This window comes from Gadus chalcogrammus, chromosome 19 (genome assembly GCF_026213295.1).
Source record: "Gadus chalcogrammus isolate NIFS_2021 chromosome 19, NIFS_Gcha_1.0, whole genome shotgun sequence".
Classification (NCBI taxonomy): domain Eukaryota; kingdom Metazoa; phylum Chordata; class Actinopteri; order Gadiformes; family Gadidae; genus Gadus; species Gadus chalcogrammus.
Window position 1 is genome coordinate 15,808,389 of NC_079430.1, and position 25,798 is coordinate 15,834,186.

The 25,798-nt window shown below is 50.4% G+C and overlaps 1 protein-coding gene across 1 annotated transcript in view; it reads left to right on the forward strand.

Annotated features, from left to right (window-relative positions):
* Nucleotides 1–1,316: 1,316 nt before the first annotated feature.
* Nucleotides 1,317–25,798, forward strand: part of snd1 (staphylococcal nuclease and tudor domain containing 1) — a 193,844-nt gene continuing 169,362 nt past the window's right edge. Inside the window, exons 1-11 of the mRNA XM_056578800.1 lie at nucleotides 1,317–1,422; nucleotides 1,519–1,668; nucleotides 3,734–3,883; nucleotides 4,993–5,113; nucleotides 5,462–5,543; nucleotides 11,391–11,551; nucleotides 13,268–13,359; nucleotides 14,598–14,756; nucleotides 15,275–15,381; nucleotides 17,512–17,602; nucleotides 24,804–24,908. Of these exons, the coding sequence (XP_056434775.1) occupies nucleotides 1,591–1,668; nucleotides 3,734–3,883; nucleotides 4,993–5,113; nucleotides 5,462–5,543; nucleotides 11,391–11,551; nucleotides 13,268–13,359; nucleotides 14,598–14,756; nucleotides 15,275–15,381; nucleotides 17,512–17,602; nucleotides 24,804–24,908 (1,146 nt within the window). The 5' untranslated portion in view covers nucleotides 1,317–1,422; nucleotides 1,519–1,590. The remainder of the gene's footprint in view (nucleotides 1,423–1,518; nucleotides 1,669–3,733; nucleotides 3,884–4,992; nucleotides 5,114–5,461; nucleotides 5,544–11,390; nucleotides 11,552–13,267; nucleotides 13,360–14,597; nucleotides 14,757–15,274; nucleotides 15,382–17,511; nucleotides 17,603–24,803; nucleotides 24,909–25,798) is intronic.

Genomic DNA, 25,798 nt, shown 5'->3' on the forward strand with positions numbered 1-25,798 from the left:
CCTTGTTTGATAAATATAATACACCTAGTTCTATTTGCACATAATAATGATAGTATGTATAAGTATGACCTATGGGAAATGTAATGGATCGACCCCGAACATATTGGTGAAGAAATTAAATTCCCATCTTGTGTAGCTACTTCTTTAGGAAGAGGCCATTGTATTAAATATCAATAGTATAAAAAAGCTATCCAAATCATAATGGCATTTCAACAGAAATGCATACACACTGTTACATAATTAAATTACTCACAACACGTGGCCTTCATGTCTAAAAGAATGGCACTGCTCGGAGGGTCCATGCGTCATGTATGTATGTGTGGTGTGTGTGCACACACATGCTTGACGCATATGAACATCGATGAGCATAGGCCTACATCTTAGGTATACGATGAAGATGGACGCTTTAAGTTCATTCTTACGCACGAGCTGCGTTGTAAGACTAGGGCTTCATGTTAAGATAAAAGGGTTCTAATTGAAGAAACATTCAACATATAGGACTAAATAAGTAAATGGGGAAAATAAATGATGATAGATATGAACCAAAAGGTTTCAGCCAAGCTCTTATGGCTTTATTTGACTTCTAACAAGAAACAGACATCTCAACTATGATGTTGAGTATATAAGCCCCCCCCCCTCCCGAAACACATGCATTAAAAAAATACATTAAATAAACAAAATTCAATAAATCAAATGTAAAATAACTGTCAATAGTTGTTGATGGGCTTTGATCATGAGGGAGTCCTAGAATCATTTGCAATGGAGCATTAAATGAATAACTTAGGGTATTGCATTCTATCATATATTATTTTTTTGACAACATTTATATTACAGCGTGTTGCTAGAATGGCATAAAGACCGAAGAAAAATATTGATGCATCAAATTAAAGCTCGCCGAAAATGCAGTTCACCCAAATGGCCTCTAGGTGCAAAATGTAGCCTAACGAATACCGTTTGGTTCAATCTGAGCAAAGGCTTCATTAGTAATTCCAGCCCCATGATATTATAGAAATATATGAATGTTTATACATTATATATTGTAATTCGATAAAATGTATAGATAAGATAAATTAAAGTGATAGATTCAATTAGATATGCCACTTAATGTTAGGCTACAGTAATGTCTAGGCCTACATTTTACGAGTAAATTGGGTCCGACTTTTCACATTAAATTCCCTTTTTTATACCACACTTTGTTTAACATAATAATTATTGTTTAACAAATAAGCCGAGCAAGTGACAGGAGCCGTGGGGGAGATGCTCTCCATGGCCGGGCCGTCTGAGCGACGCTGTAATACTATGCTGACGTGTCGCAGCTCCTGCACCGGAAGACGTCCGTTCAACTCGTCTACGCGCTCAACCAGCCGCTCCGTTCACTCCCGTTCTTTCTGCCCCTGGACCCGGAAAAGTAACGGTTTTGACGTGTGTGTTCGCCTGTGTGTGTGTGAGTGTGTGTGGTGGTTCTTCCGGTATAACGTGTGTGTTCAGCGGTGCTCAGCCTTTTCTCTTGGCTTTCAGTTCAACAGTCGCTCCAGTCCCCCGGCTTATTCACCTGCTCACCCCCTCAACGGCGTATCTCAACCCGCGGACATGGCTTCGGTTTCGGCACAAGCTCAGGCGACGAGCCCGGCTCAGTCGGTTCCTCTGCAGCGAGGAATAGTGAAGATGGTAAGGACTGAAGATGTGGAGAAAGACCACAGAAGCTATGGGAGTAGGAGGGGGTTCTGAAGGCTAGCTCAGGGGGCTACTACTGGACCAGAGCTCTCTAACTAACAGTGCTCCAGCACCCAACTTGATTCCAACTTGTTTAACTATTGAGGGCGAAGCACTCTGGGGTGCCTGGGGTACAGAACCTGGTGTTTATGTGGAGGAATATGGATCAGCTGCTCCAGAAGCATGCTGGCTAGCACAGGCTAGTTGTCAGCTAGCTTGCTGCTAATTAGCCGAAGCTCCACTTGCTTGGGAGTAACACTCATCTAATGTTAAATTTGAATATACATGCTTTTACACATGTGAAATAACGAGTCCTCCTCCACTGTAGTAGACGGTTACGCACGGACAAGTGACACGTCTATAAAGAGCTGTGGAGCAGTGCTCCTATGACATATGTTATGACTCTCTTGGAGTTGACATTAGCATGCTAATTAGCACGATCCGAGTACAACTTGTAGTTTGTAGGCTGATCCCAGTACGATAGGGTATAGTTTGTTGTATTTATATAGCTGATGAGCTTCGATACAAGGAACCGGGAGCGTTCATCGGTCTCAGTAAATCACGTTAAATCAAAGTTGAACATTTTCATTCTGTACCCAGTTGTGAAACAACTGTTTCCCAAAGCTGCATGCTTGCCAAGTGGTCATTTATATGATCCGGATTCCACGTTTTATATGAGGTTTAACGTTTCTACACATGAGCCAACCTAAATGGGATAAGAACTGCACGTTTTAAAGCATTATAAAGCGCTTGGTGGACAGTGGGGCCAGCAGGTAGCTGAACGCCTGGCAGTCTGCCGGGCGAATGCGATCGCAGGGAAATGACACGTAGTGCTTCCCAGCCTCGGTAATCTCCCGTTCGTAACTAGTAAAAGCATACTGTCTTGAAGCCCAACGTTATCACTGCAAAGGTGCTACACGTGGCATCGCACGATATATAATTACAATAACATATTTTTGTTTCATATTTTTAAATTATTATGAAAGCCAACGACAATATCAATAGCACTCTTTAAGTAAGCATGGAATGAAACATCTGTTTTATAAAGTGGTTGTTTATTTTAAGCAAGATGTTAGCAGGCTTTGTTTGTTTATTGCTTTATTTATGTATTGAATTACTTATTACTACTATATTACTATAAGTAATCTTTATTGCTAAACTGAGATTTTACTGTCTCCCCCTCAACGTATTGCATCACGAGCACACCCGCTCTTTAGGCTGGTCCCGTATCTCTCGATCAAACGTGGACCTTCCAGTCAAGGTGTCCGGGGGCCGTTCAAGGGCAGGGAAACTAACTCGGACTGGAGAGTATCTGGCCTCCCCCTGTCGGGTCAGCGCGTTGTGTAACTGCAGCCGTCCTCCCAGGGCGGGAGTCAGTTTGTCTTGAGTGGCTGGGGACAGGGGGGGGGGGCGGTGGAGGGCTTTATCTGGTCCACATCTTAGATCAACATCACACAGTGATGCTCCCTGGAGCTCGGACACAAAAGGCTCTGCAGATAAAGGCTGTTTACTCAGATTCCTATAAATGCCATGGTTGCCAAACCCAGCCGTGGCTAATCTTTTTTTCGTCTGTGTTTGGTGACGTTATCTTATCATACGGTGTGATCATGCCGGGGCCTTTTTGAATGCAGTTTTTTGACAGGCTGTCACCATGACAACACACACGCCATCGCTTGTAGCTTGGCAATCGAGTAGCATTCTCCGCTGACGTTTTTGAAGCAGATATCGCTGTTTGATCCTAGATACTGGGATTCGAATGCACCTGTGCCTCTTTAGCCTCGAGCAGCGTTCTAGAGGCTGAAGAGTCCTGGCTCACACATTCACCGCCACGCTAGTTAAACTCAGCAACCTATATATTATTGTTTGAGGTTGTTTTCCCCGTATGAACGCTTTCTCCCTATTTGGTGACTGCGGCGGCGACGCTCAGCGCAGAAGAAGGGACTCGTCCGTCCGTCCTCCGTGTACGACTGAATGTCCCCTGATTGTGTGGCGTCTCCTCCCCCCCCCCCCCCCCCCGCAGGTCTTGTCGGGCTGCGCCATCATCGTGCGGGGTCAGCCCCGCGGAGGCCCGCCCCCCGAGCGGCAGATCAACCTAAGCAACATCCGCGCCGGCGCCATGGCCCGGCGCGCGGCCCAGAGCCAGCCCGACGCCAAGGACACCCCTGACGAGGTGAGACCCCCCCGCCAGGGGACGCTGCGCTGCATGTTGTCCCGTCGGGGCCCACTGAGGCCAGCCAGGGGCCTGGGGAACCGGAACAGTGGGGCAGTTTCGGTTCGCATAAGTGTAACCCCAAGAAATGTGTATATTTTTTGTTTTGCTGCCTCGAAGCACTACCCTGGAGATCCAGAGTTCTCGCGAGAGCACAATCTGGATTTGCTCTGCGAGTCACTCTGGGAACGAGCAAAATACTCACCCCCCCGATTCCCCTGGATCCGAACATTAACCAATCACGTCGGTGTATCTGATGTAGGTGGGCCGACAGCGTTGCGGTTTTACCGACCGGATACGGCGAGAGTCGTATCTATTGGTTAGCCCCGCTCACCAAAAGGCGCCTTCAGTTGGGCCCTTTTCATTACTCGTTGTCAGACTTCTAGATGTGGGTCTGGATTTCCGGGCTACCGAAGAACACAGAGCTGCTCGAAAGTAGAACAGTCTTCATTACAGATTGATCAAATTGATTCCCGATGGATTATTACACATCTCTACATAAGCTATGCTACATTAAAGCACACCCGGACAGCCTGTTGGACTTGTACTGCTGGGTAGGTTGTTGAAGCATGTTATGTTATAAAGACGCGGTAACGTAGGTACTGAATAACCGGTTCACTTGAGTAAATCAGTCACAATATCACACTGCTTGAAAAGTGTGTTAATGGTAAAGCGTGTCTGGGTACTGGCTGTCTCTCCTCATGACATGACCCCCCACCCCCCCCCCAAAGAAACGCTGCGGCCTGCAATTGGTTAACAATTCACCACATTTCACCACAATTCACTGCGACGCTAAATCCTAAAACGTTACATTCCAATTTAGTTTGCTGTTTTCTCATCTTCACGTGGGTCATAAAAACTGCGATACGCGTGATGCATTCTGTTAAAAAAAAAGAGGAAAACGTTTATCAATGCAACAATGGCTGGTGTCCCAGACTATTCAGTCCTTTATCGTACGGTCGTTACTATCTGGATGACGCCTCTGCTTCATTAGAGGTGTACATTAACACTGGGCAGGCTGAGCACACACAGCGGTACCGCATTCAGAAATACGTTGTTGTCGTCTGCAGCCATGGGCGTTCCAGGCCAGAGAGTTCCTGCGCAAAAAGCTGATCGGCAAAGAGGTGTGCTTCAACGTGGAGATCAAGACCGCTCTGGGCAGAGAGTACGGCATGGTGTACCTCGGCCGGGGTGAGTACTCTACCCCTCTCAAGCTAGTGTAGGACACAGCAGGCGTGTCCGTGTCTGAATACTGTTTGCACACAGAGACGGAGAATCAAGCGTGTGTTGTCTTTAGCGAACCAGCCTCCTCAGAAAAAGTGTGTGTGTGTGTGTGTGTGTGTGTGTGTGTGTGTGTGTGTGTGTGTGTGTGTGTGTGTGTGTGTGTGTGTGTGTGTGTGTGTGTGTGTGTGTGTGTGTGTGTGTGTGTGTGTGTGTGTGTGTGTGGCACTGTATATCACGGACCTAAGGTTTTGCTTGCCAACGTCACAGCCTTTGTTGACTGAACATTGTGTTACGTTTGTGCGTCGCTCACCATAGACACAACGGGAGAGAACCTGGCGGAGTCCCTCGTGAACGAAGGCCTGGCCACAGTCCGCAGAGAAGGAATCCGCGGAAACAAGTAAGACTCCTCTTGTGTGACTGTTGAGCTTCTACGGGTCAGCGTTGATCTGAGTGTGATCCGAACTGGACTGGTTCATTCAGGTCGGTCAGTGAAAAAGAAAGCAAATTATTGGGAATGTAAAATAGGATGTTGGGAAAGGAAATGGTCCCACTGTAAAACGGCGTGTTTGCACCCACAAGGTTGTAGACCACCATCACATTCCTACAAATGGATAATATGATTATAATATTCACACACAATATTGGTGGCTGTGATCGTGGATTGTCATACAATTTTTAAATCAAACTTATTGGCAATCTGAAGTAATTCTGCGACAGTTTGATCTGAATAAAGAGATGGGAAGTTGATGGGAAAAAAAAACTGCTGCTGAATAAATAGTTTCACAGATTTCCCTATCCAAAGTCCCCATCACTGCATAATCTTCCCTCTCCCCCTCATAATTGATCCAATGGGTTGAAATACGTCTGGATACTACTGAAAGGGTGTTGGCACTGAGGGACAATATTGGTACAGCTTATTGGTGAAATTAGATGGAGTACCGCTAGGCCCCAGATGGTGGCAGTATTGCCCTGCTCCAGCAGGGGGAAAACACATGCACACAGGGACGCATGCACAGCGAGCCATAGACACATACACGGACACGCTGACACACACACACATACACACACACGCATACATATGGACACGGACACACTGACACGCACAAGCGCACACAGAGTTCGTATGGACACACACACACACACACAGAACCCCAAACTTTACACTACACATTAAAGGCAATTTGACTCGCGCTGTCGGTTCTTCCAGCAGCGACTGTCTTAATAATTATCTGCTAATGTCGTTCTGAGCGTCATGTGCACTGGCCTCAATCGTCCGCCAACGTAAACGATGCTTTGCATATTTGTGGGCGTCATTTGGCCCCAATGGCTCGCACCATTACTTATGAAGGACTTCAGGCTGAACACCCCCCCCCCCCCCCCCCCCCTCCTCACACATTGGCCTCTGACACACATTGAGTCACTTTGCTCGGGTACGCTGCTCCCACTAAACTATGGGGTGATGGTGATTACAGGGGGGGGGGGGCCTTAATGATAATGGCACCGTGGACTTTGCTGTTGGGTCGTGACTTTAGGAGTGTGTGTGTGTGTGTGTGTGTGTCTGTCTGAGCGTGCTGTCATCAGGATTATGTCTAGGGGACAAGGCTCGGGGATGCCAGACTGTTTGCTAGGATGAACACGTTCCCGCTATTTTGCTGTGTAGGGTCCAAGCTCTGCCTTCACCTATACATCCTAATCCACTTCCTGCTGAAAAGACGGCAAAACAAAAGCTCCAATTGAGATTCACGTTATTTAACACGTTAGTAGGGCTTGGTTGCAAGCTCGTTTTTGATGATCTGCATCTGTGCAGTGTGCACGGAAGGCTGCTATGTGAGAAGCCTATGCTCTCTGCTGCAATACATGCTTTATCCACAAGGGGGCAGGTCGGGGACAGATCACAATCAGTTTCATGCTTTTTGTGATATTGAGCAAAGCTTCCAACATGGTGGTCACTCGCTGTTGGCAAATGCGTAGGTTTAGGGTCGATTGACAACCCAAAGCCTTTGCTTTAATTTTTCTTTTAAAACTTCTCAAATTCTAATGAGGTTATCTGCCACAACAACACAATAAAGCTGGTGGCAGCTAGTCCTTGGCTCAGCTAAAAGTAAAAATCGAGTGTATGTGTGCTTTGATGTCATGGTCACAGATTAAACAAATTATGAATGATGAGTTTACGTCAAGCACAGCTGATTTATTGTCCCTTCAGCTTATGCATCTCGACATTATTCAGCAAAGTGTCGACGCGTACAACGTTTACAGTGTTGATGATGTGCACCTCTCCAACAACCGCTGTACACGCGCATCAGCTTCTTGTTGTCTCGCAGAAGATTAGAACAAACGCCGGGAGTTTTGTGAGACGCACAAATCGGAACGTGTTCACTAATCCCCTGCCTCGTATTGTTCAACCGAGTGTCTCAAGAGTGGCAGATTTAAACCCAATAAACAACACATGGGTAGTAAGTATTGTTTTAGTTTACTTTAAACGAAAACAAGGTGTCAGTCCTCGTCGCAGAGCCTCAGATATAATTGTTTTATCCTGACGCGTCGTTCTCCCGTTTCCTCCACTGCTGATGTCCTGCTGGTAGGCAGACGACGGCCACGGCGTGCGAGCAGTGCAGCGGTGTGGCTGCTCTCATGTGGAAGCTGCAGTCTGAATCCCCTCGGGTCGTCTCTGCGGTTTCTCGCCTCTAATTAGACACAATGCTCAGAGCCGCCGGCCTTGTCCATGCACTTTGCTGAGCAACAATTTATTTTTCCAACCCAATGAGGATGTGGGGGTGGGGGATTTAATGATGGCGCTTCACATTACGAATATATTTTTGCCAAATGTGTGGGTTTGTACCGGTGTGCCTCGAAATCTCAACTGACAACCCCATTTCTTGGCTATTGTTTTTATTTTGTTTTTATGCTTCCAGATTTCTTTCTCACGCACACACAGACACACAGATGCATACAGTGTCGTATTACTGAACCAAAAAGTAGCCCACTCGGAGAGTGTCTGACGGGCAGACTCCCACGACATGCAGCCGATCACCAGTGGCTCTCCTCTCGATACATTTAAATCCCCTCTTCCTACGGGCAAGTCGGGCTTGATTGCATCCGGGCTAATGAGGGTTTCATTCCGGAACGCCTACTCTGCACGCAAACCTGTGTTGTCTCTGGCTCTGCCAGAACTCCCATCCCCAGAGGAGGCTTCGGATGTCCCTGCGCATTAGACAGGGAAGCCCCCGCCCCCCCAGACAAACCCATTGAGGGGAGGCATGTTCTCCCTCCCCTGCATCGCATCCAGCTTTGGAGCACAACAGGCATTGAAGTAGATAAAGGCGGCGAACATTAGGTCGCGCCCGATCAAGGCAGTGGGTCTTTGGTTGACTGTAGACCACTCGGGGGGGGGGGGGGGGGGGGGGGGCATGGAAAAGTGAATGCATGTGCATCATCTCACAGCAGGTCGGTCGGGGGTTATGGTCTCCGCTGTTCACCTTTTGCCTAGGAAGGCGACTGAATCATAGTTCATGTTGTGAACCATGCCTGGATTCATCGACCATGCTGTGGAAAGTTCCTGAATATAAGGCCCGAACTGCAGAAAAACATTGCCTACTTCGAATCTCTTGATCAGAGAAGAAAACGACAAAGAGCTTTTTCCCCAAAACAGAAAGCTTTATCCATTTAGATTTCAAGCCTTGGGTTTCTGTGATTTACTTTAAAGAATCTGTGACCCAAAAAAACAAACCAGCCTGTTTGGAAACGGGACGCGATTCACTCATTCACACGTTCCTCCGAATAACTTCAAAGACATATTTTTTATATAATGAATCCTTAAGTTTAGATCTTTACAAGCCTGTCTTAGTCTGCCTATTTGACAGTTTTTCTTTTGCGTCTGCCGTTCCTTGATTGCACTGTATATCTCCGCCTTTCTGCGCGGCTCTCTACCGCCCGCGTTTAGTGCTTAGTTTAAAGGAGCTTAAACACAATCGACACTCTCCAGCTCAACATTTCATCCCAGGAAGTTTCTACACTCTTGCCTCGTAAGCAAGAATCACTCTCCCCTCTTTGTCTGGCTTTATGTGAAGTGAGTTGGTTTGAAATTGTGTGTGTGTGAGTGTGTGCACTTGGAGGGCAAATCAAAAGCTTAGGCTAATTCAGAACACAGCCAGTGAGTACTTGCGTGGAGTTTCCCATATTCATTGGTATACAATGCGTTTTTAGTTTAATTTGTAACCCTGCTTTGTTGACTAGGCTCCCCAGAGATGTGTCCTCTTTTTCTCTCTTAAACTTAAAACCGGGATCTCAACATGACCACTGCGGTATCAATCGGAGGGCTGCGCCCACGGACCTAACAAAAGCAGCTTCAGATTGGCTTCTTGCCATTTGTTCATAATAATTGGAATCCAGCACTCACTTTTATGAAGTATTTGCCTGTACTTTTTTATTGTTGAAAAAAAAACAAAAAAACAGAATTAATTAGAAAGATTATTGTTTTGAAGTGGCTGTCAGACATGTTTTTGTTTCTTAATTTTCCAAAAAAGAAAAAATGTAAAGCATGAATCTCAATTGGTAATTAATTCATTAGTAGGTGGTGAGTCTGCTTATCAGCTGTCACACGGGACAACGCCACGATGAAAGTCCAGCAACTCTCAATGCCGTCTTTGTTTCTCCACACACTTCTGTCTCCATAGTCATAAACTCTCATCACCATTCTTAACAATTTAAAGGAAATACTAAGGAGCCAGTGAACCCACTGTTTCGGCTTGAATTCGAACACTGGTCGTGAGTGCCTGAGGGCCTCAGAAAAAGGCACTCGAGACGTCACAAAAAGAACGCCACCTCCCTTACTAGCAGTTGGGAATGTTCAGTGTCTTGGGGGGGAATGGCAAAAACATAGGATATCGCTTTTCACTAACTTATTTCAGTTACAGTGATGCAATGGCAAAGCTTTCTATGATGACGATCATATAAGACATAATGCCACGTTAAAGCCATTTCTAATCGTTTTCTGGTTCACTGGCTCTTTAAGGCGCTTTACTGACAAATGGATGATTATCGCTGTGGCCCACTTACTGTACTGAGAACCGTGTCTTTAATGGGCTCGGTCGAATTCTAACGAAGCAGACGACCGGAGGCGTCTGAACGGTCTTTGAGGCCAGAGTGGATGCCAATGTTTTTTTTCTCTTCTTCCTGAAGTGGACTACATGAATAATGATTACTTGGAGGTCCGTGTCCACATCGATGGGGGGGGCCAGATCAAACCACTTTTTAGAGTGTGTAACATCAGACCCAAAGCCGACGAGGGGCGATCGAAGGCTCCCAAATCAAACCCCGTTCTCGGAGCCATGTCTCCGGTCCGGTTGTTGTTGTGTCCCTTGGGGGAGCGGAGGCGAGAGTTAAAGGACGGTGTTGTTAAATGGCGGGCTGCCTTCATAAAGCCCTCCGACAATGTGGTTATCAGCGCTGCCCTAGGTCTGACTTTCACAGCAAGAGCTGCCGCCGAAACCCTGGGACTGCTAATGAGTTCAATCCGCAACGCGAAAGGGGAGTGGGGCGAGGGGGGCCTTCTTAAAGCAACAGAGTCAACATCAGCCTGTGAAAACAAATGCGCAAGTTGAATTCCAGCCACGATGCCCCGTGTTTTTTTTCATGCTGTTACACGGTATAATTGCTTTGCAAATGTAGTTGCCAGGGTGATTCTGGTTTCTATGGTGATTCCTTATTTATTTTTTTATCCCTCCGCTTATACACTTTATTTATTATTTTCGGACTTCATTATAACTGTCTCGACGAACTGAGACGAGGGTTAAGGTCGACGTCTGACAGGCGCTCACGACTGCCGGCACGTTGACTCAGGCTGTATGTGATGGGCGTGGCTTTCACCAGAGACCCAAACCTGTCTCCAACTTACCTCAAGTCCCCAATTCGTGATCACTGTAATTAAAATCGAAAAAAGACGACAGCATGCATTTAGAGTTCGTGAGCGAGAGAATGTTTGATAGTCGACCACTTTGTAAAGAATATCGAGAGCCAAAACTAAGTGAATGAAATAGCAGTCAGGTCATCCAGAGCACGTGAACTTAAAAGTTGGATATTTACATAGCATCTTCTAACATCAATCTCACTGTGTGTGTGTGTGTGTGTGTGTGTGTGTGTGTGTGTGTGTGTGTGTGTGTGTGTGTGTGTGTGTGTGTGTGTGTGTGTGTGTGTGTGTGTGTGTGTGTGTGTGTGTGTGTGTGTGTGTGTGTGTGTGTGTGTGTAGTCCAGACCAGGTCAGGCTGTGCGAGATGGAGGACCAGTCCAAAGCCTCCAGGAAGGGCATGTGGAGCGAGGGCGGGGGTGCCCACACCATCCGAGACATGAAGTACGTCATCGAGAACCCACGGCACTTCGTGGACGCCATGCACCAGAAACCTGTCAACGGTAACCACACACGCATGGACACGCACGCACACACACACGGAGACGCACGCACACACGCATGGAGACGCGCGCACACACGCACGGAGACGCGCGCACACACGCACGGAGACGCACGCACACACGCATGGAGACGAACTCACACACACAATGAGACGCACGCATACATGGAGAGACACACACACACACACACACACACACACACACACACACACACACACACACACACACACACACACACACACACACACACACACACACACACACACACACACACACACGGGGAGGCATCGGCTAGGCTTTCAAAGATACGCCCCACTCTGAAGTCCTCCCGTGTCGTCATCCCTCCATCGCTGCAGGGCTCCTCTGTAAACGCCACGTCTCATCAGCTCACCGTAACACGTGGTCCACAGGCAGCGTCACAAAAAAATAACGTATTTTTAACATTGGAAACAATCGATGTCGACTATAAAAAAGATATATATTTATATGAAAGAAAATGAGTGGTCATTAGGGCCGACCCTGATGACTCTGGTGGAGCGGTGAAGCCCGTCGGATGGACAGAATGGAGCTATTCTGGTCAGGGTGAAGCCGGTGTGGCCTCCGTCTCCTTTATGTAACCCCTCCCGCTCTGCCTCTCTCCTACCTGACGCATCACGCCACCAGCAGCAGATTCATTAGTCTGGCGGTAACAGCAGCCCCCCCCCAGCCCGTTTTACCCGCCTTTAATTGAATGGAAGGGGGCTATGAACGTGAACATTTTATTTTATTTCTTTCACGCTGGAGACGCTCGTGGTAGTTTGGAAACGACAGCCAAGTAATCCCCTAGTGAGGCAGCAGAACCAGGGGATTTGAATGTCTCCCTTTTCTTTGGGGGTGATTTAGTAACTGTGTGTGTGTGTGTGTGTGTGTCCTCAGCGGGGGCCCAGCCTAAAACAATAAAGTAAATAAATAAAGTTATTTTGAGGAGGTCAAAGCAAAAGGGCGAGCTGAAGGTTTAAAAATAAATATCTGCATCGCCCCACCAGTTCTAGGCGTGGGGGTCAGGCGAGTCTCAGAGCTGCGGACGGACATCCATTAGTTCTTCTGAGGCCGCTGGCCCTCTCTGACCATGACTCGCTCCCTCCGGGATCCACCGTTTCCTTGCTCAGTGACCATCCGTCTGTAAAGCAGATCGGGGCGCTGCTAACTAATGACTACACAGCGTTCAAAGCGCTCAACACGGGCCCGAAGGCGGAGCTTTAACCGGGTCAAGCAGAGGCTAAAATAATTATCAATTGCCAACGTGTGCTGTTGCCCTCTGCACTGTGGCTAGTTTGTCAAAGTGGCGCAACACACAAACATGTTTTTCGAAAGCTTCCCCCTGTTCCACGAATAAGGTCACTGCTGCATCCACACTACCGAAGACGCGTGATTCATCTCTTTTAACCAACGCTTTTTTTCTCTCTCCATTTTCCTCACCACACACACACACACACACACTCACACTCACACTCACACTCACACCCAACACACACACACACACCCCCTACCCAACACACACACACACACACACCCCTACCCAACACACACACACACACCCCTACCCAACACACACACACACACCCCTACCCAACACACACACACCTACCCAACACACACACCTACACACACACCTACACACACACCTACACACACACCTACCCAACACACACACACACACCTACCCAACACACACAGCCATCATCGAGCACGTGCGCGATGGGAGTGTGGTGCGCGCCCTTCTCCTGCCCGACCACTACCTGGTCACCATCATGCTGTCCGGAGTTAAGGTAACCATGGCAACGCACGCACACTCAAAGATCCTCCCTTGTAAAAATAAATAAATATATATATAATATATAGATATTTTTTAATATTCTTTTGCTGTGGTTGAAAATGATCCGGAATAGTTTGCTGACTGGGAGAACGCACGCGGCGCAGACCTTTACAAACATGCCGACGTAACAAATGAAGGACTCTGCGTCTGATAAAGACGGATGAGGGGCTCCCCCAGACAGATCCGTCACGAGGACAGGCTTTAACGAAGCGAACGTCCCTGCTCCGTCCCACCCCCCCCCCCCCCCCCCCAACTCCTCCCGTCAAACTCCCCCCCCCCCTCCCCCCGCCCCTTTTCCCCAAATTGCCACCGAGAAAGTTGTCAGGGATGTGTTGTCCAATAAAGCGCAGGAAGGAGAGTAGGAAGCTTAATGTTCCGTCAGAAAGCTGCTCGTCCTTCTCCTGGCCGTGCCCGCGGGCCGGTGTTGATACCCCCTCCGCTCGCCGCGTCCCGATCCATCCCTCTCGTCGTCGGGCGCTCCGCCGTTGGCAACCGGCGCCGCTCAAGATAACAAATCTTTTTTCATCTCCCACTCGACGATACGCCGTTCGTTTGGAGACGCTCCTTTTTACTTTATTCTTTCATAACGGGCCGAGTGTTGAAGGCCTGTCGGCGCGGAGACTCTCGCTCTGATACGGCCGCTCGCTTCCTACTGGGTTTCGTTTATTAAACCCGTTTATACTCGTTTGAGCGACGATACGGCGTGTGAAGGAGGCCGCCTTGCAGGGGGGGGGGGGGCTTTCCGGGAAGGCGATGGGGGTTTGTAAGACGCGCTTTGTAAACGTTGCGTCATGGGGCTGGGGTCGGTTTACAAACGAAAAAACTCAAAGTCCTCACCTGCTGATCTATGTTGCGAAAGAAAAGCTAACGGTTTGATTGTTTGTCGGACCGTACGAGACCCAAGACAAAATAATGCATCGTGTCTGGGGACATGTGCATGTCTGGGGACATGTTTGTCTGTGTTTCCACAACACTGTTTTCTTTCGTGTATTTTATTCATTTAAGTTTATCTGTTTACAATCAAAGTGAAGCCGCCCAGGGCCAGACAATGAAAGACATCATCGAATAAACCAAGATGAAGAAATGACAAGGACACTAATAGCAATAAACAACCAGCCAGAGAACCAGACCGATAAACAGACCAAACAGATGGACGAGGAAGAGATGAAGATCTGCTCTCTCCCCCCCCAGTGTCCCTCGTTCAAGCGGGAGCCGGACGGCCTGGAGACCCCAGAGGCGTACGCGGCCGAGGCCAAGTTCTTCACAGAGTCACGCCTGCTGCAGCGCGACGTGCAGATCATCATGGAGAGCTGCCCCAACCAGATCATCCTGGGCACCATCATGCACCCGGTGAGCCCCCCCATGGCCCCCGCACCCCCCCACCAAGGAGCTCACCTGTTCAGACACTCACTCACCTGTTCAGACACTCACTCACCTGTTCAGACACTCACTCACCTGTTCAGACACTCACTCACCTGTTCAGACACTCACTCACCTGTTCAGACACTCACTCACCTGTTCAGACACTCACTCACCTGTTCAGACACTCACTCACCTGTTCAGACACTCACTCACCTGTTCAGACACTCACTCACCTGTTCAGACACTCACTCACCTGTTCAGACACTCACTCACCTGTTCAGACACTCACTCACCTGTTCAGACACTCACTCACCTGTTCAGACACTCACTCACCTGTTTCAGACACTCACTCACCTGTTCAGACACTCACTCACCTGTTCAGACACTCACTCACCTGTTCAGACACTCACTCACTCACCTGTTCAGCCACTCAGTGTTTGTGTGTAGTGTTTGTGTTGTCCTGGTGATCGGTGCGAGTGTCAACATTTGCCTCCGTTTCCCCGCAGAACGGCAACATCACAGAGCTGCTGTTGAAGGAGGGGTTCGCGCGCTGCGTGGACTGGTCCATGGCCGTCTACACCGGGGGCGCAGAACAGCTCCGAGCAGCCGAGAAGTACGCACCCCCCACAGAGAGACACACAGACACAGACACACACACACAGATGGACACAGTCAAGGAAAGGCAAAACCCGCCCACGTCTGGGGAAATGACACACGATGGCTTTTGTCTTCCCTATCTTGTTGGGATTCTTGCGTACGCGTTGTGTAATCACCACGTGTGGATTCAAAGCATGTTTATGTGAGAGTGGTTCATCTTATTCCCCGAAGTGAACACCGTGTGGCCTTTGGAATACAGTCTTAAGATCCAAGTGTGTCTTTTCACAGCTATCCATTCTTTGGAATTAGAGAAGCGAAACCATTGTAACTTTAAACGGCCATGTCTCTACAGCAGTACGTTTTCAAATGACCTCTGAAAGCTCTTTCCCCGTTCCTCATTTTCGTTGTGTTGCTTAGCAGACCATAATCGAATAATTCTGCAAACATTGGTGACCCAATCCCTCTCTGCTCCTCCTCTCTGCTCCTCCTCTCTGCTCCTCCTCTCTGCTCCTCCTCTCTCTGCTCCTCCTCTCTCTCTGCTCCTCCTCTCTCTGCTCCTCCTCTCTGCTCCTCCTCTCTGCTCCTCCTCTCTCTGCTCCTCCTCTCTCTGCTCCTCCTCTCTCTGCTCCTCCTCTCTCTGCTCCTCCTCTCTCTGCTCCTCCTCTCTGCTCCTCTCCTCCTCTCTCTGCTCCTCCTCTCTCTGCTCCTCCTCTCTGCTCCTCCTCTCTCTCTGCTCCTCCTCTCTCTGCTCCTCCTCTCTCTGCTCCTCCTCTCTGCTCCTCCTCTCTCTGCTCCTCCTCTCTCTGCTCCTCTCCTCTCTCTGCTCCTCCTCTCTGCTCCTCCTCTCTCTCTGCTCCTCCTCTCTCTGCTCCTCCTCTCTGCTCCTCCTCTCTGCTCCTCCTCTCTGCTCCTCCTCTCTCTGCTCCTCCTCTCTGCTCCTCCTCTCTCTGCTCCTCCTCTCTCTGCTCCTCTCCTCTCTCTGCTCCTCCTCTCTGCTCCTCCTCTCTGCTCCTCCTCTCTCTGCTCCTCCTCTCTCTGCTCCTCTCTCTGCTCCTCCTCTCTCTGCTCCTCCTCTCTGCTCCTCCTCTCTCTGCTCCTCTCTCTGCTCCTCCTCTCTGCTCCTCTCTCTGCTCCTCCTCTCTCTGCTCCTCCTCTCTCTGCTCCTCCTCCTCCTCTCTCTGCTCCTCCTCCTCTCTCTGCTCCTCCTCCTCTCTCTGCTCCTCCTCTCTGCTCCTCCTCTCTCTGCTCCTCCTCTCTCTGCTCCTCCTCTCTCTGCTCCTCCTCTCTCTGCTCCTCCTCTCTGCTCCTCCTCTCTCTGCTCCTCCTCTCTCTGCTCCTCCTCTCTCTCTGCTCCTCCTCTCTCTGCTCCTCTCCTCTCTCTGCTCCTCCTCTCTCTCTGCTCCTCCTCTCTCTGCTCCTCCTCTCTCTGCTCCTCCTCTCTCTGCTCCTCCTCCTCCTCTCCGCTCCTCCTCTCTCTGTGCCTCCTCCTCTCTCTGCTCCTCCTCTCTCCGCTCCTCCTCTCTCTGCTCCTCCTCTCTCCGCTCCTCCTCTCTCTGTGCCTCCTCCTCTCTCTGTGCCTCCTCCTCTCTCTGCTCCTCCTCTCTCTGCTCCTCCTCTCTCTGCTCCTCCTCTCTCTGCTCCTCCTCTCTCTGCTCCTCCTCCTCTCTCTGCTCCTCCTCCTCTCTCTGCTCCTCCTCCTCCTCCTCCTCTCTCTGCTCCTCCTCTCTCTGCTCCTCTCTCTGCTCCTCCTCTCTCTGCTCCTCCTCTCTCTGCTCCTCCTCTCTGCTCCTCCTCTCTGCTCCTCCTCTCTGCTCCTCCTCTCTGCTCCTCCTCTCTCTGCTCCTCCTCTCTCTGCTCCTCCTCCTCCTCCTCCTCTCTCTGCTCCTCCTCCTCTCTCTGCTCCTCCTCTCTCTGCTCCTCCTCCTCTCTCTGCTCCTCTCTCTCTGCTCCTCCTCTCTCTGCTCCTCCTCTCTCTGCTCCTCCTCTCTCTGCTCCTCCTCTCTCTTCTCCTCCTCCTCTCTCTTCTCCTCCTCCTCTCTCTGCTCCTCCTCTCTCTGCTCCTCCTCTCTCTGCTCCTCTCCTCTCTCTGCTCCTCCTCTCTCTGCTCCTCTCTCTGCTCCTCCTCTCCGCTCCTGTGCTGTCCCAGGTCTTCCAAGGAACGCCGGGTGCGCATCTGGAAGGACTACGTGGCGCCCACCGCCAACATAGACCTTAAGGACAGGCAGTTCGTCGCCAAGGTAACCATCCACAGCCAGCCTCGTCTCCAGGGCAGCTCACCATCACTGTTGTTATTTTTTTTATGCCGGGATCGCTCTTTCACTCCGTTTACTAATCAATGCATTTTTTGGTCATGAGTATCGACATAATGACCGGCAGAACCGGCCCCGTTTCAAGTCGCCAAGGCCCAGAGTCCTTCGTTTTGTTGGGTTTATCTGATGAGCAGCCAAGAAAATACTTAATTAGTTTGTGTTGGTAAACGCCGCAAGGCAACTCATTTGTCAAGCAACGGGCGAATACTAATTTGTCAAGCTATGAGTGGCGAATGTTGAATGAATTAGTTCTAGTGGCTTGCAGACTCGACCGAGCTGACGCTGCGCTGTCACAATAATAAAGGTGTAGTTACGGTTGTTTGGAAAATAAATTGTGGGGGTGGGGGGGGCAACGGCGCAGAACTTTGGGAGGGGCGCGCCCGGCAACGGCGAAATGCAGCAATACAGAATGTCAGCACGACATGCAGACATCAGCCATCACACAGAAGACTATTATTGAGTGCCAGGGGAAACTTGTTTCCTAGTTACCACACGGCTCGCTCTGTTCCACCGCCGGCACTTCGACAAAAAAACAGATCTGCTGTGATGCCACTCGCCCGTTCGTCGTGCTCTTCCAGAGATGCTGCCTAGGAGCCAAAAGCACTTGCCGGCTTTTAATGAAACATCCCCCCCCCCCCCCTCTAAACACCTTACCTTCGGAACAGAACCAGCCCCCGTAGGCTCTGAAGACGTAGAGCTAGACGGCGCTAAGCACCGACCTTCAAGTGCTCAGGAATCAAACCCAGAACCGCCCGGAACGTCCCCTACAAAGCCCAGGGACGGGGGGAGATATTGGCTCTGGAGATTCCCCGCACAAGGCCCCAAGGAGGGCAGGGGAGGGTGGATTAAGTGTCCCCAATACAAACGATTAGGGACACCCCCCCCCTCCCAACGCCTCCACCACTGCCAGCCCCGCCGGCCCCCCCAGCCCTGTCAGCACCTATTACTGTAATGGACTGCAATGGACCCCCCTAAATAGGTTGCTGAAGTCTTAACTTTGTTGTTGCCCCTGAAATGCCACGTTGTAAGTCATTTCTCCGCCATGGCGAGTTACCGCTTTAAATCTCCTATTCTCTGCGCGTGTTTTTAGTAAAGGTGTGCGCCGCAACTCAGAATACGCCTTTTTTTTTTAACCGTCTGAGTTAAGATACCTTGGAGTTGTCTTTTTATCTGCCCTCGTGCGCCAAACCCCCCCCCCCCCCCCCCCCCCCCCTACAGACCCTGAACTTTTAAGACCCTGAAAAATTCATGCCCCGCCCGCAGCTTACATAAAGGTGTTGCTTCTGCAATCTGCTTACAGAATGAGTTTGAGAAGCTGCAGACGCACAGAGAAAATAGGCTGGAAGGGGGGGGGGGGGGGGGGGGGGGGGGGTGGACTGAAAAGGATGTGCAGTGCTGATATTTGCCGTTCCTAAAGTCATTGACAATGCCCCTATCGCATCCGTGTGCAGACTCGGCAGAGCCAGGGAAAGCGAGGCTGTTGTATGTATGCATGTACCGGGGGAACAGCTTGACTGGCGGAGAGCGCAGGGGTTTCTTTATATAATGCTGCAGCATTACCACTGCAACCGTGCCTTTGGCGCACGCACATACGCACGTGCACGCGCACACACACAAGCGTGAGCGCACGCACGCACGCACGCACGCACGCACGCACGCACGCACGCACGCACGCACGCACGCACGCACGCACGCACGCACGCACACACGAGCACTTGCACGCACCAGGGCGCCCAGACGAACGTGTAGCACTGGCAGCTGCTGGTAGCGTGAGTCAGTTTGTTTTGGGGCTGGTGGGGCGACCAGCCTCCAGCGTAAACACTGTCCCCCATTACTCCTTAACGTCCGCATGCTTCATTTATTTCTGGATTGATTCATAAGACCTCCCGTATTATTATTTTTATATTTTTACATGTGTGTGCGGGGATGGTCTTCTGGGAAGCAGCGGGAGTACACACACATCGACTAGGAAGGAAGCGCTCAACGTTTGTTGTAATTAGTCGGAGGGGGGCGTGGTCGCGGAGAGGTCGTGTGTGTTTTAAGTTCAGGTGTTGGCCCGGACGGGGCTGGTTGAGCTATCCACCACCTCGGACGTCATTGGTTGAGCCTGGGCCTGTCAGCACGGCCAGTCTATGGGGGTGGGGGGCGCCTGTCACCACGGCCCACAGGAGCTCCTGACAGATGTGTCGGCCACAGAGACATCTGTCCATATGTCTCATCATCAACGTCAACATCCCCGCCGCTGTCAGCGCCCTCCTCCTCCTCCTCCTCCTCCTCCTCCTCCTCCTCCTCCTCCTCCTCCTCCTCCTCCTCCTCCTCCTCCTATTCTTCTTCTTTCCACTCCACCTTTTTATTATTAATTGAGTGAAGGAGAGTGCGGTCTCAATTCCCACTAGTCAATCATGCTGACTCATGTGCTTTGATTCCTCGCTCGCTCTCGCTAACCCCCTCTTTCACTGTCTCGGTCTCTCTCTGTGTCTCTCCCTCTCTCCGTCTATATCTCTCTCTCTCTCTCACTCTCACTCTCTGTCTCTCTCTGTCTCTGTCTCTGTCTTTGTCTCTCTCTCTGTCTCTGTCTCTGTCTCTCTCTCTCTCTCTGTCCCTCCCTCTCTCCGTCTGTCTCTCTGTCTCTCTCCCCCTCTCTGTCTCCCTTGCTCTACTCTGCCTCATCTCCACCCGGACCAGAAACGGGCGGATTCAGGCCACGTCCCAACAGTCCCACCCCTTTCATCCTCGTTGCTCTCCTCCCTCACCCCCTCCCCTCCCCTCCCTCCCTCCCTACCTCCCCTCTCCTCTTGCGGGCGATCACTCACTTCTTCTTCCACTCGATGGATGAAAGGCGACGCGGTGAGGAGCCTCTTCGCCGGCTCCTCGCCGCCAAACGCCGGCGGCACGGCCCCGGGTCGCCCGCTGAGGAAACGCGCGCTCGCTTCATCCGCCGGTCGCGTCGTCCTGGAGGAGTTCAGGACTCACAGGGTGACGGATCTGAGTTAAAGTCACAGCGTGGGCGGGAGAGCGAGGTCTTGGAATACTTTTATTAATGACATTAGTTATTATCATATATACCGCACACAATCCTGAATCGACCCGGGTCGCTTCAGTTAAAGGGGACCTATTATGCTTTTTCGACTTTTATGACCTATAAACGTTGTTATAATGATTGATTGTCATGTTTAACCATACTAAAGTGTCAAATAATGACGTACATGCATTTCGACGTATTCCCTGCTGACAGTCTGGGGTGGCTGTGCAGAGCGCTAAACACTCGGGACAACGTTTGCGATTCACTTGTTCACATATCCGGGAAATCATCTACGTAGAGGCACTCCTGCCACACCCCCATATGCCAGGTATAATCTGCCCGCGCGCGCGCTTCACAGGTATTCCGGAAGGTAACCAATCACAACGGAGTGGGGTTGGCAGGAGGGGGGCGAGGGGGCGGAGAAGGACGAAACCAAGCATTGACAGATAATGCTGAAAGCGCCCAGATGAGAGGAAGAGTTTCCCGAAAATCGACATTGTTTTTTGTGCTGTGATTCGTGTCAGGTTGCGCTATAGGAGTCATTAATAAGAAATTAAGACCAGAAAAGTACTATAATAGGGTCTCTTTAAGTTAAGTTAAGGACATCCCACCGGGTGTGAGTGTGATTAGCCGTCACAAGCCGTTTTGAAAATCAGGCTCTTATGACATCACAAGTGGGCGTGTCCACCTAGATGTGTGACGGATAGATGAGCATCGTTTGCTACAGTCCACCGGTAGACTGATCTATCCAGGACACATCTAGGTGGACACGCCCACTAGTGATGTCATAAGAGCCATATTTTCCAAACTGCTTGTGACGGCTAATCACACTCGCACCTGGTGGCATGTCCTGGGACCATTTGATGTTAAAATAAGTTCTGTAATGGCTTTTCCTGCGCTAGTCTCCCCCCTCTCTCATCTCTGTGGAGAAGGGCTGCTCTGTGAGTTCAGGGGCGACCGGCCCGTCAGTCAAGGCTCGTTTACACTATCTGTCCGAGGGGATGGCGGACGACGATGTTTCGGGTTGTTTGGTCGCATCCCGGAGACAACACGATGACGGGGGGGGGGACGACGACAAAGGAAGGAGGTGACTGCCCCTGTACGTTACCACGCGTGTCCCCCGGGTGGAAAGCGTCCTCACATCGCACTCCGTCGAGTCGCACCGAGGAGGGAATGCGAGTCACCCGAGCCGGCTCGTTGGCGTGCAGCAGAAAGCGTTCGCAGCAGTTATCAGTCAGCCAGGCCGCGGGCCGACGGGGGCCGGCACGCCATGTGGAACACGCCCCGTCAGCGTTATTGGTTTAACTGAAAGTGAGTCGCCGGCGATCTCTCAAATCATCTCCGCTGGAGGCGGAGGGGCTAAGGAGCAGTGTATTGATGCTGCGTTTGGGGGAGGAGAGGGTTCCCCCAACGTGAGTTATGTGTTTGTTCCTGCTTCGTCTCTCTGTGTGTGTTTTGGGCCTGCAGATAAAACTAGGCCTGCACGATTCGGGGAAAATATGAATCACGATTTATTTAGCTTAAAATTGATTTCACGATTCTCTGCCACGATTTTTTCGCAAAAAATGTCATTTTTATTGCACATATGAACCATGAAAAAACAACAAAAAAACCGGATTGATTTATTTTGTAGATATAGCAGCACATTGTCTTTAATTGCTGGCCTTTTATAACTACTGAACCAACTCCACACACCTGTAAATGAAGGCTTAAAAAAATAAGTAAAAGTGAAAGTAATTTAAAACTTAAATCCCCACAGGGGCGAATCGAGATTGCGATTTTATAACGATTTATCGTACAGGCCTAGTTAAAACCAAAGATAATGGGTTTGATTGACAACAAACACCCCCCCCCCCCCCCCCCCCCCTCTTCTCGGGGCTACGCCTGTCGTTTTCACTTTGGCTGGTCGAGGCCACTGCAGATGTCATACCGGCCTCGGCCATGTGGTGGCAGTACCCTCCCACAGCCCTCCATCTGCCAGTGTTGGAGGCCAATGAGTCATGCTGTTTCCCTTGGTCATCCCTCATGGCAGCTACTTTGCAAAGACTTCTCTGCTCCATTTTTCTACCCCCCCCCACCTCCCTCTCTTCCTCTCTCTATGTCTCCGTCTCCTTATCTTGCTCGCTCGCTTGCTGCGTCTGATATTCCCAATGACAACCCCCCCCCCCCCATACACATGCACGCACGCACGCAGGCGCAAGCACATAAACACACATTGCAGTGTTCAGTCCCCAATATAGAAACCCTCTCCTTCTTTCTTGCGATCTCATCTCTTGGTGGCGGTCTCTCACCACCTCTCCCTCGTGCTAACCCCTCTAATCTCTTAATCTCTGAGATGACCCCGTCCTCTGCATCCTGATTGGTTGTTGCTTCCCCCCCGTTATACCCACAAACGGTTAATTAAGCATTTCTGAAACTTTATCTTTTGCGCTCTGTTCATCTCACTCCCCGACTCAATCACTCACTCAATCACTCGCTGATTCAATGGGCTGTATGGAAAACCTACATTTACATTGCCAAAACAAGTATAATAAGATGCCTAAGATACCAGATAGCAATCAATGTCATCTTCTAATGAACAGTGTCTCGCCGTGTCTCAGTCTTTCTGGTTCATCTGTCACTCTGGCTGTGCCACAGAATGTCCTCAACACAATTTGTGTAGGATGGCATCTTCCCCGGCGCGTGTTCCCGAACAAGCTTGCTCCCTCGCTCTCTCGCTCTCTCGCTCTCTCGCTCTCTCGCTCTCTCGCTCTCTCTCCCTCTCTCGCTCTCGCCCACTCTCTCTCTCTCCCTCTCCTCTTCTCGCTCAATCCCTCTCTCGCCCTCTCCCCCCCTCTCTCTCTCTCTCTCTCCCTCTCTCCTCTTCTCTCTCTCGCCCTCTCGCCCTCTCTCGCTCTCTCTCTCCCTCTCTCCTCTTCTCGCTCAATCCCTCTCTCGCCCTCTCCCCCCCTCTCTCTCTCTCTCTCTCCCTCTCTCCTCTTCTCTCTCTCGCCCTCTCGCCCTCTCTCGCTCTCTCTCCCTCTCTCCTCTTCTCGCTCAATCCCTCTCTCGCCCTCTCCCCCCCCTCTCCCTCTCTCCCTCTTCTCTCTCTCTCTCTCCCTCTCTCCTCTTCTCTCTCGCCCTCTCTCCCTCTCGCCCTCTCTCGCTCTCTCTCTCCTCTTCTCGCTCAATCCCTCTCTCGCCCTCTCCCCCCCCTCCCCCTCTCTCCCTCTCTCCCTCTCCCTCACAGCGGTGCGGTGCCTGTCCCTCAGCCTCCCTCCAATCCGCTCTCTCCCACTCAGTTTGCTGATTGGTGCATGATGTATTTTGGCGACTGTCTTGCAGTCTATTTAGCGTGTAGGCAGGGCTAATGCCTGTCCTCTGGCCTTTGGAGCGCTGCACGTCTGGTATGTTGTTATTGTCGCGTTTCCCTCGTCTAACCCACACGGTAATGAAGGGTACGGTTAGCTGGGGATACAGCGCTAAATGCTCATCCCCACAGGCCCCGCTAATGAAGATACGTGTGTGTTTGTGTGTGCTTATGGGAGTCGCTCGCCACCGCCGCATACATACAGAGACCCACATGGCACCCGCCATTGTCTTTCCGTCGTTTATATCAAACCTCCCAAAAATTGCAAACCATCGTCGACAAAGGGGAGAAGCCTCTGTTCCTCGCCAGATCAGCCTCTCACTTTACCCCGAGATCACGCACGCACACACGCACGCACGCACGCACGCACGCACGCACGCACGCACACGCACACGCACACGCACACCCACCCCCAGGTTCATTTCCATTCCACGCAAGTGTGGAACTTGTTGAGCCGTTGTTGGGTTTCGGCTTTTGATAAATATTTATCATCATTTCGCAAATGACTGTTTCTGGTTCTTTTATTTTTTTATTTTTCGCATTTCAGCACATCCCGTTATCTCCATTATTTTTAATGGCTTAGCTGTGTGTGTGTGTGTGTGTGTGTGTGTGTCATTCAGTCCGCCCCCACAAAAGAACAAACAAAACCTGCCTTATTTGAAGGAGCCCACCCGGTCACCCACACGCCCACACCCTGCCAGGCTGCCACCCAGTGAGTCACACGCTCACAGCTCTCTCCTCCCCCCTGTCCCTTCCAGGTGATGCAGGTGATCAATGCCGACGCCATCGTGGTGAAGATGAACTCTGGGGAGAACAAGACCGTCCACCTCTCCAGCATTCGTCCCCCCAGGATCGAGGGAGAGGTAACGCCCGTGTGTGTGTGCGTGTGTGTGTGTGTGCGTGTGTCCCATTGGTCTGTACTTGCGTAAACAGTGTGTATTTGTATTGGATGTTTTTTAATTTTTGTATTGATATAGTATCTTTATTTATTTTCAACTGAATGAGCTGGCGGTTTGAAACCACTTGGTGGCGCCCTTGTGACCTGTCACACACTCACACACACATACACAGGTGGGGGTGGGGGTGAATGCAGCATTGCAGAGAACGGGCGATCGATTCCCCCCCCCCCACCTCTACATTGCTCTGAAACACACACACACACACACACACACACACACACACACACACACACACACACACACACACACACACACACACACACACACACACACACACACACACACACACACACACACACACACACTGCCTTAACCTCCCACGCGTGTCTCCCTGTTGCCGTTAAGCGTCATGTTATTGATCGGCCCTCCTGACGCCCCCCCCGCCCCCCACCCCCTTTTATTCCTTTCATTGGAAACTTTTCAATCAGACTCTCTCCCTCCCTCCCTCCATTACTTCTTTAGGCCTTTCTCTGGTTTTCTTTTCGTTCTCGCCCTACTGTAACTTCCTGTGTCACAGAGTTTATAGATGTCAATTCCCCCCCCCGCCCCTAAATCCACTGGATAATGGGAACTGCTGACTTCCTGTGAAAAAGTCTGTGACCCCTTACCCCTCCTCTTAATGGGGTACTCCAACACCCGTCTGGCCTGTAAATTGCTCAATATGGTCAAGGTGGCTGAGTTACGTTCTATAATTAAATCGACGGCCTATATTGCTTTATTCAGCATATACGACCCCGCAAGATTTTGTTTCGAGATTTGACGCCCAGATATTTCATAATTGGTTCTTTTCTCTT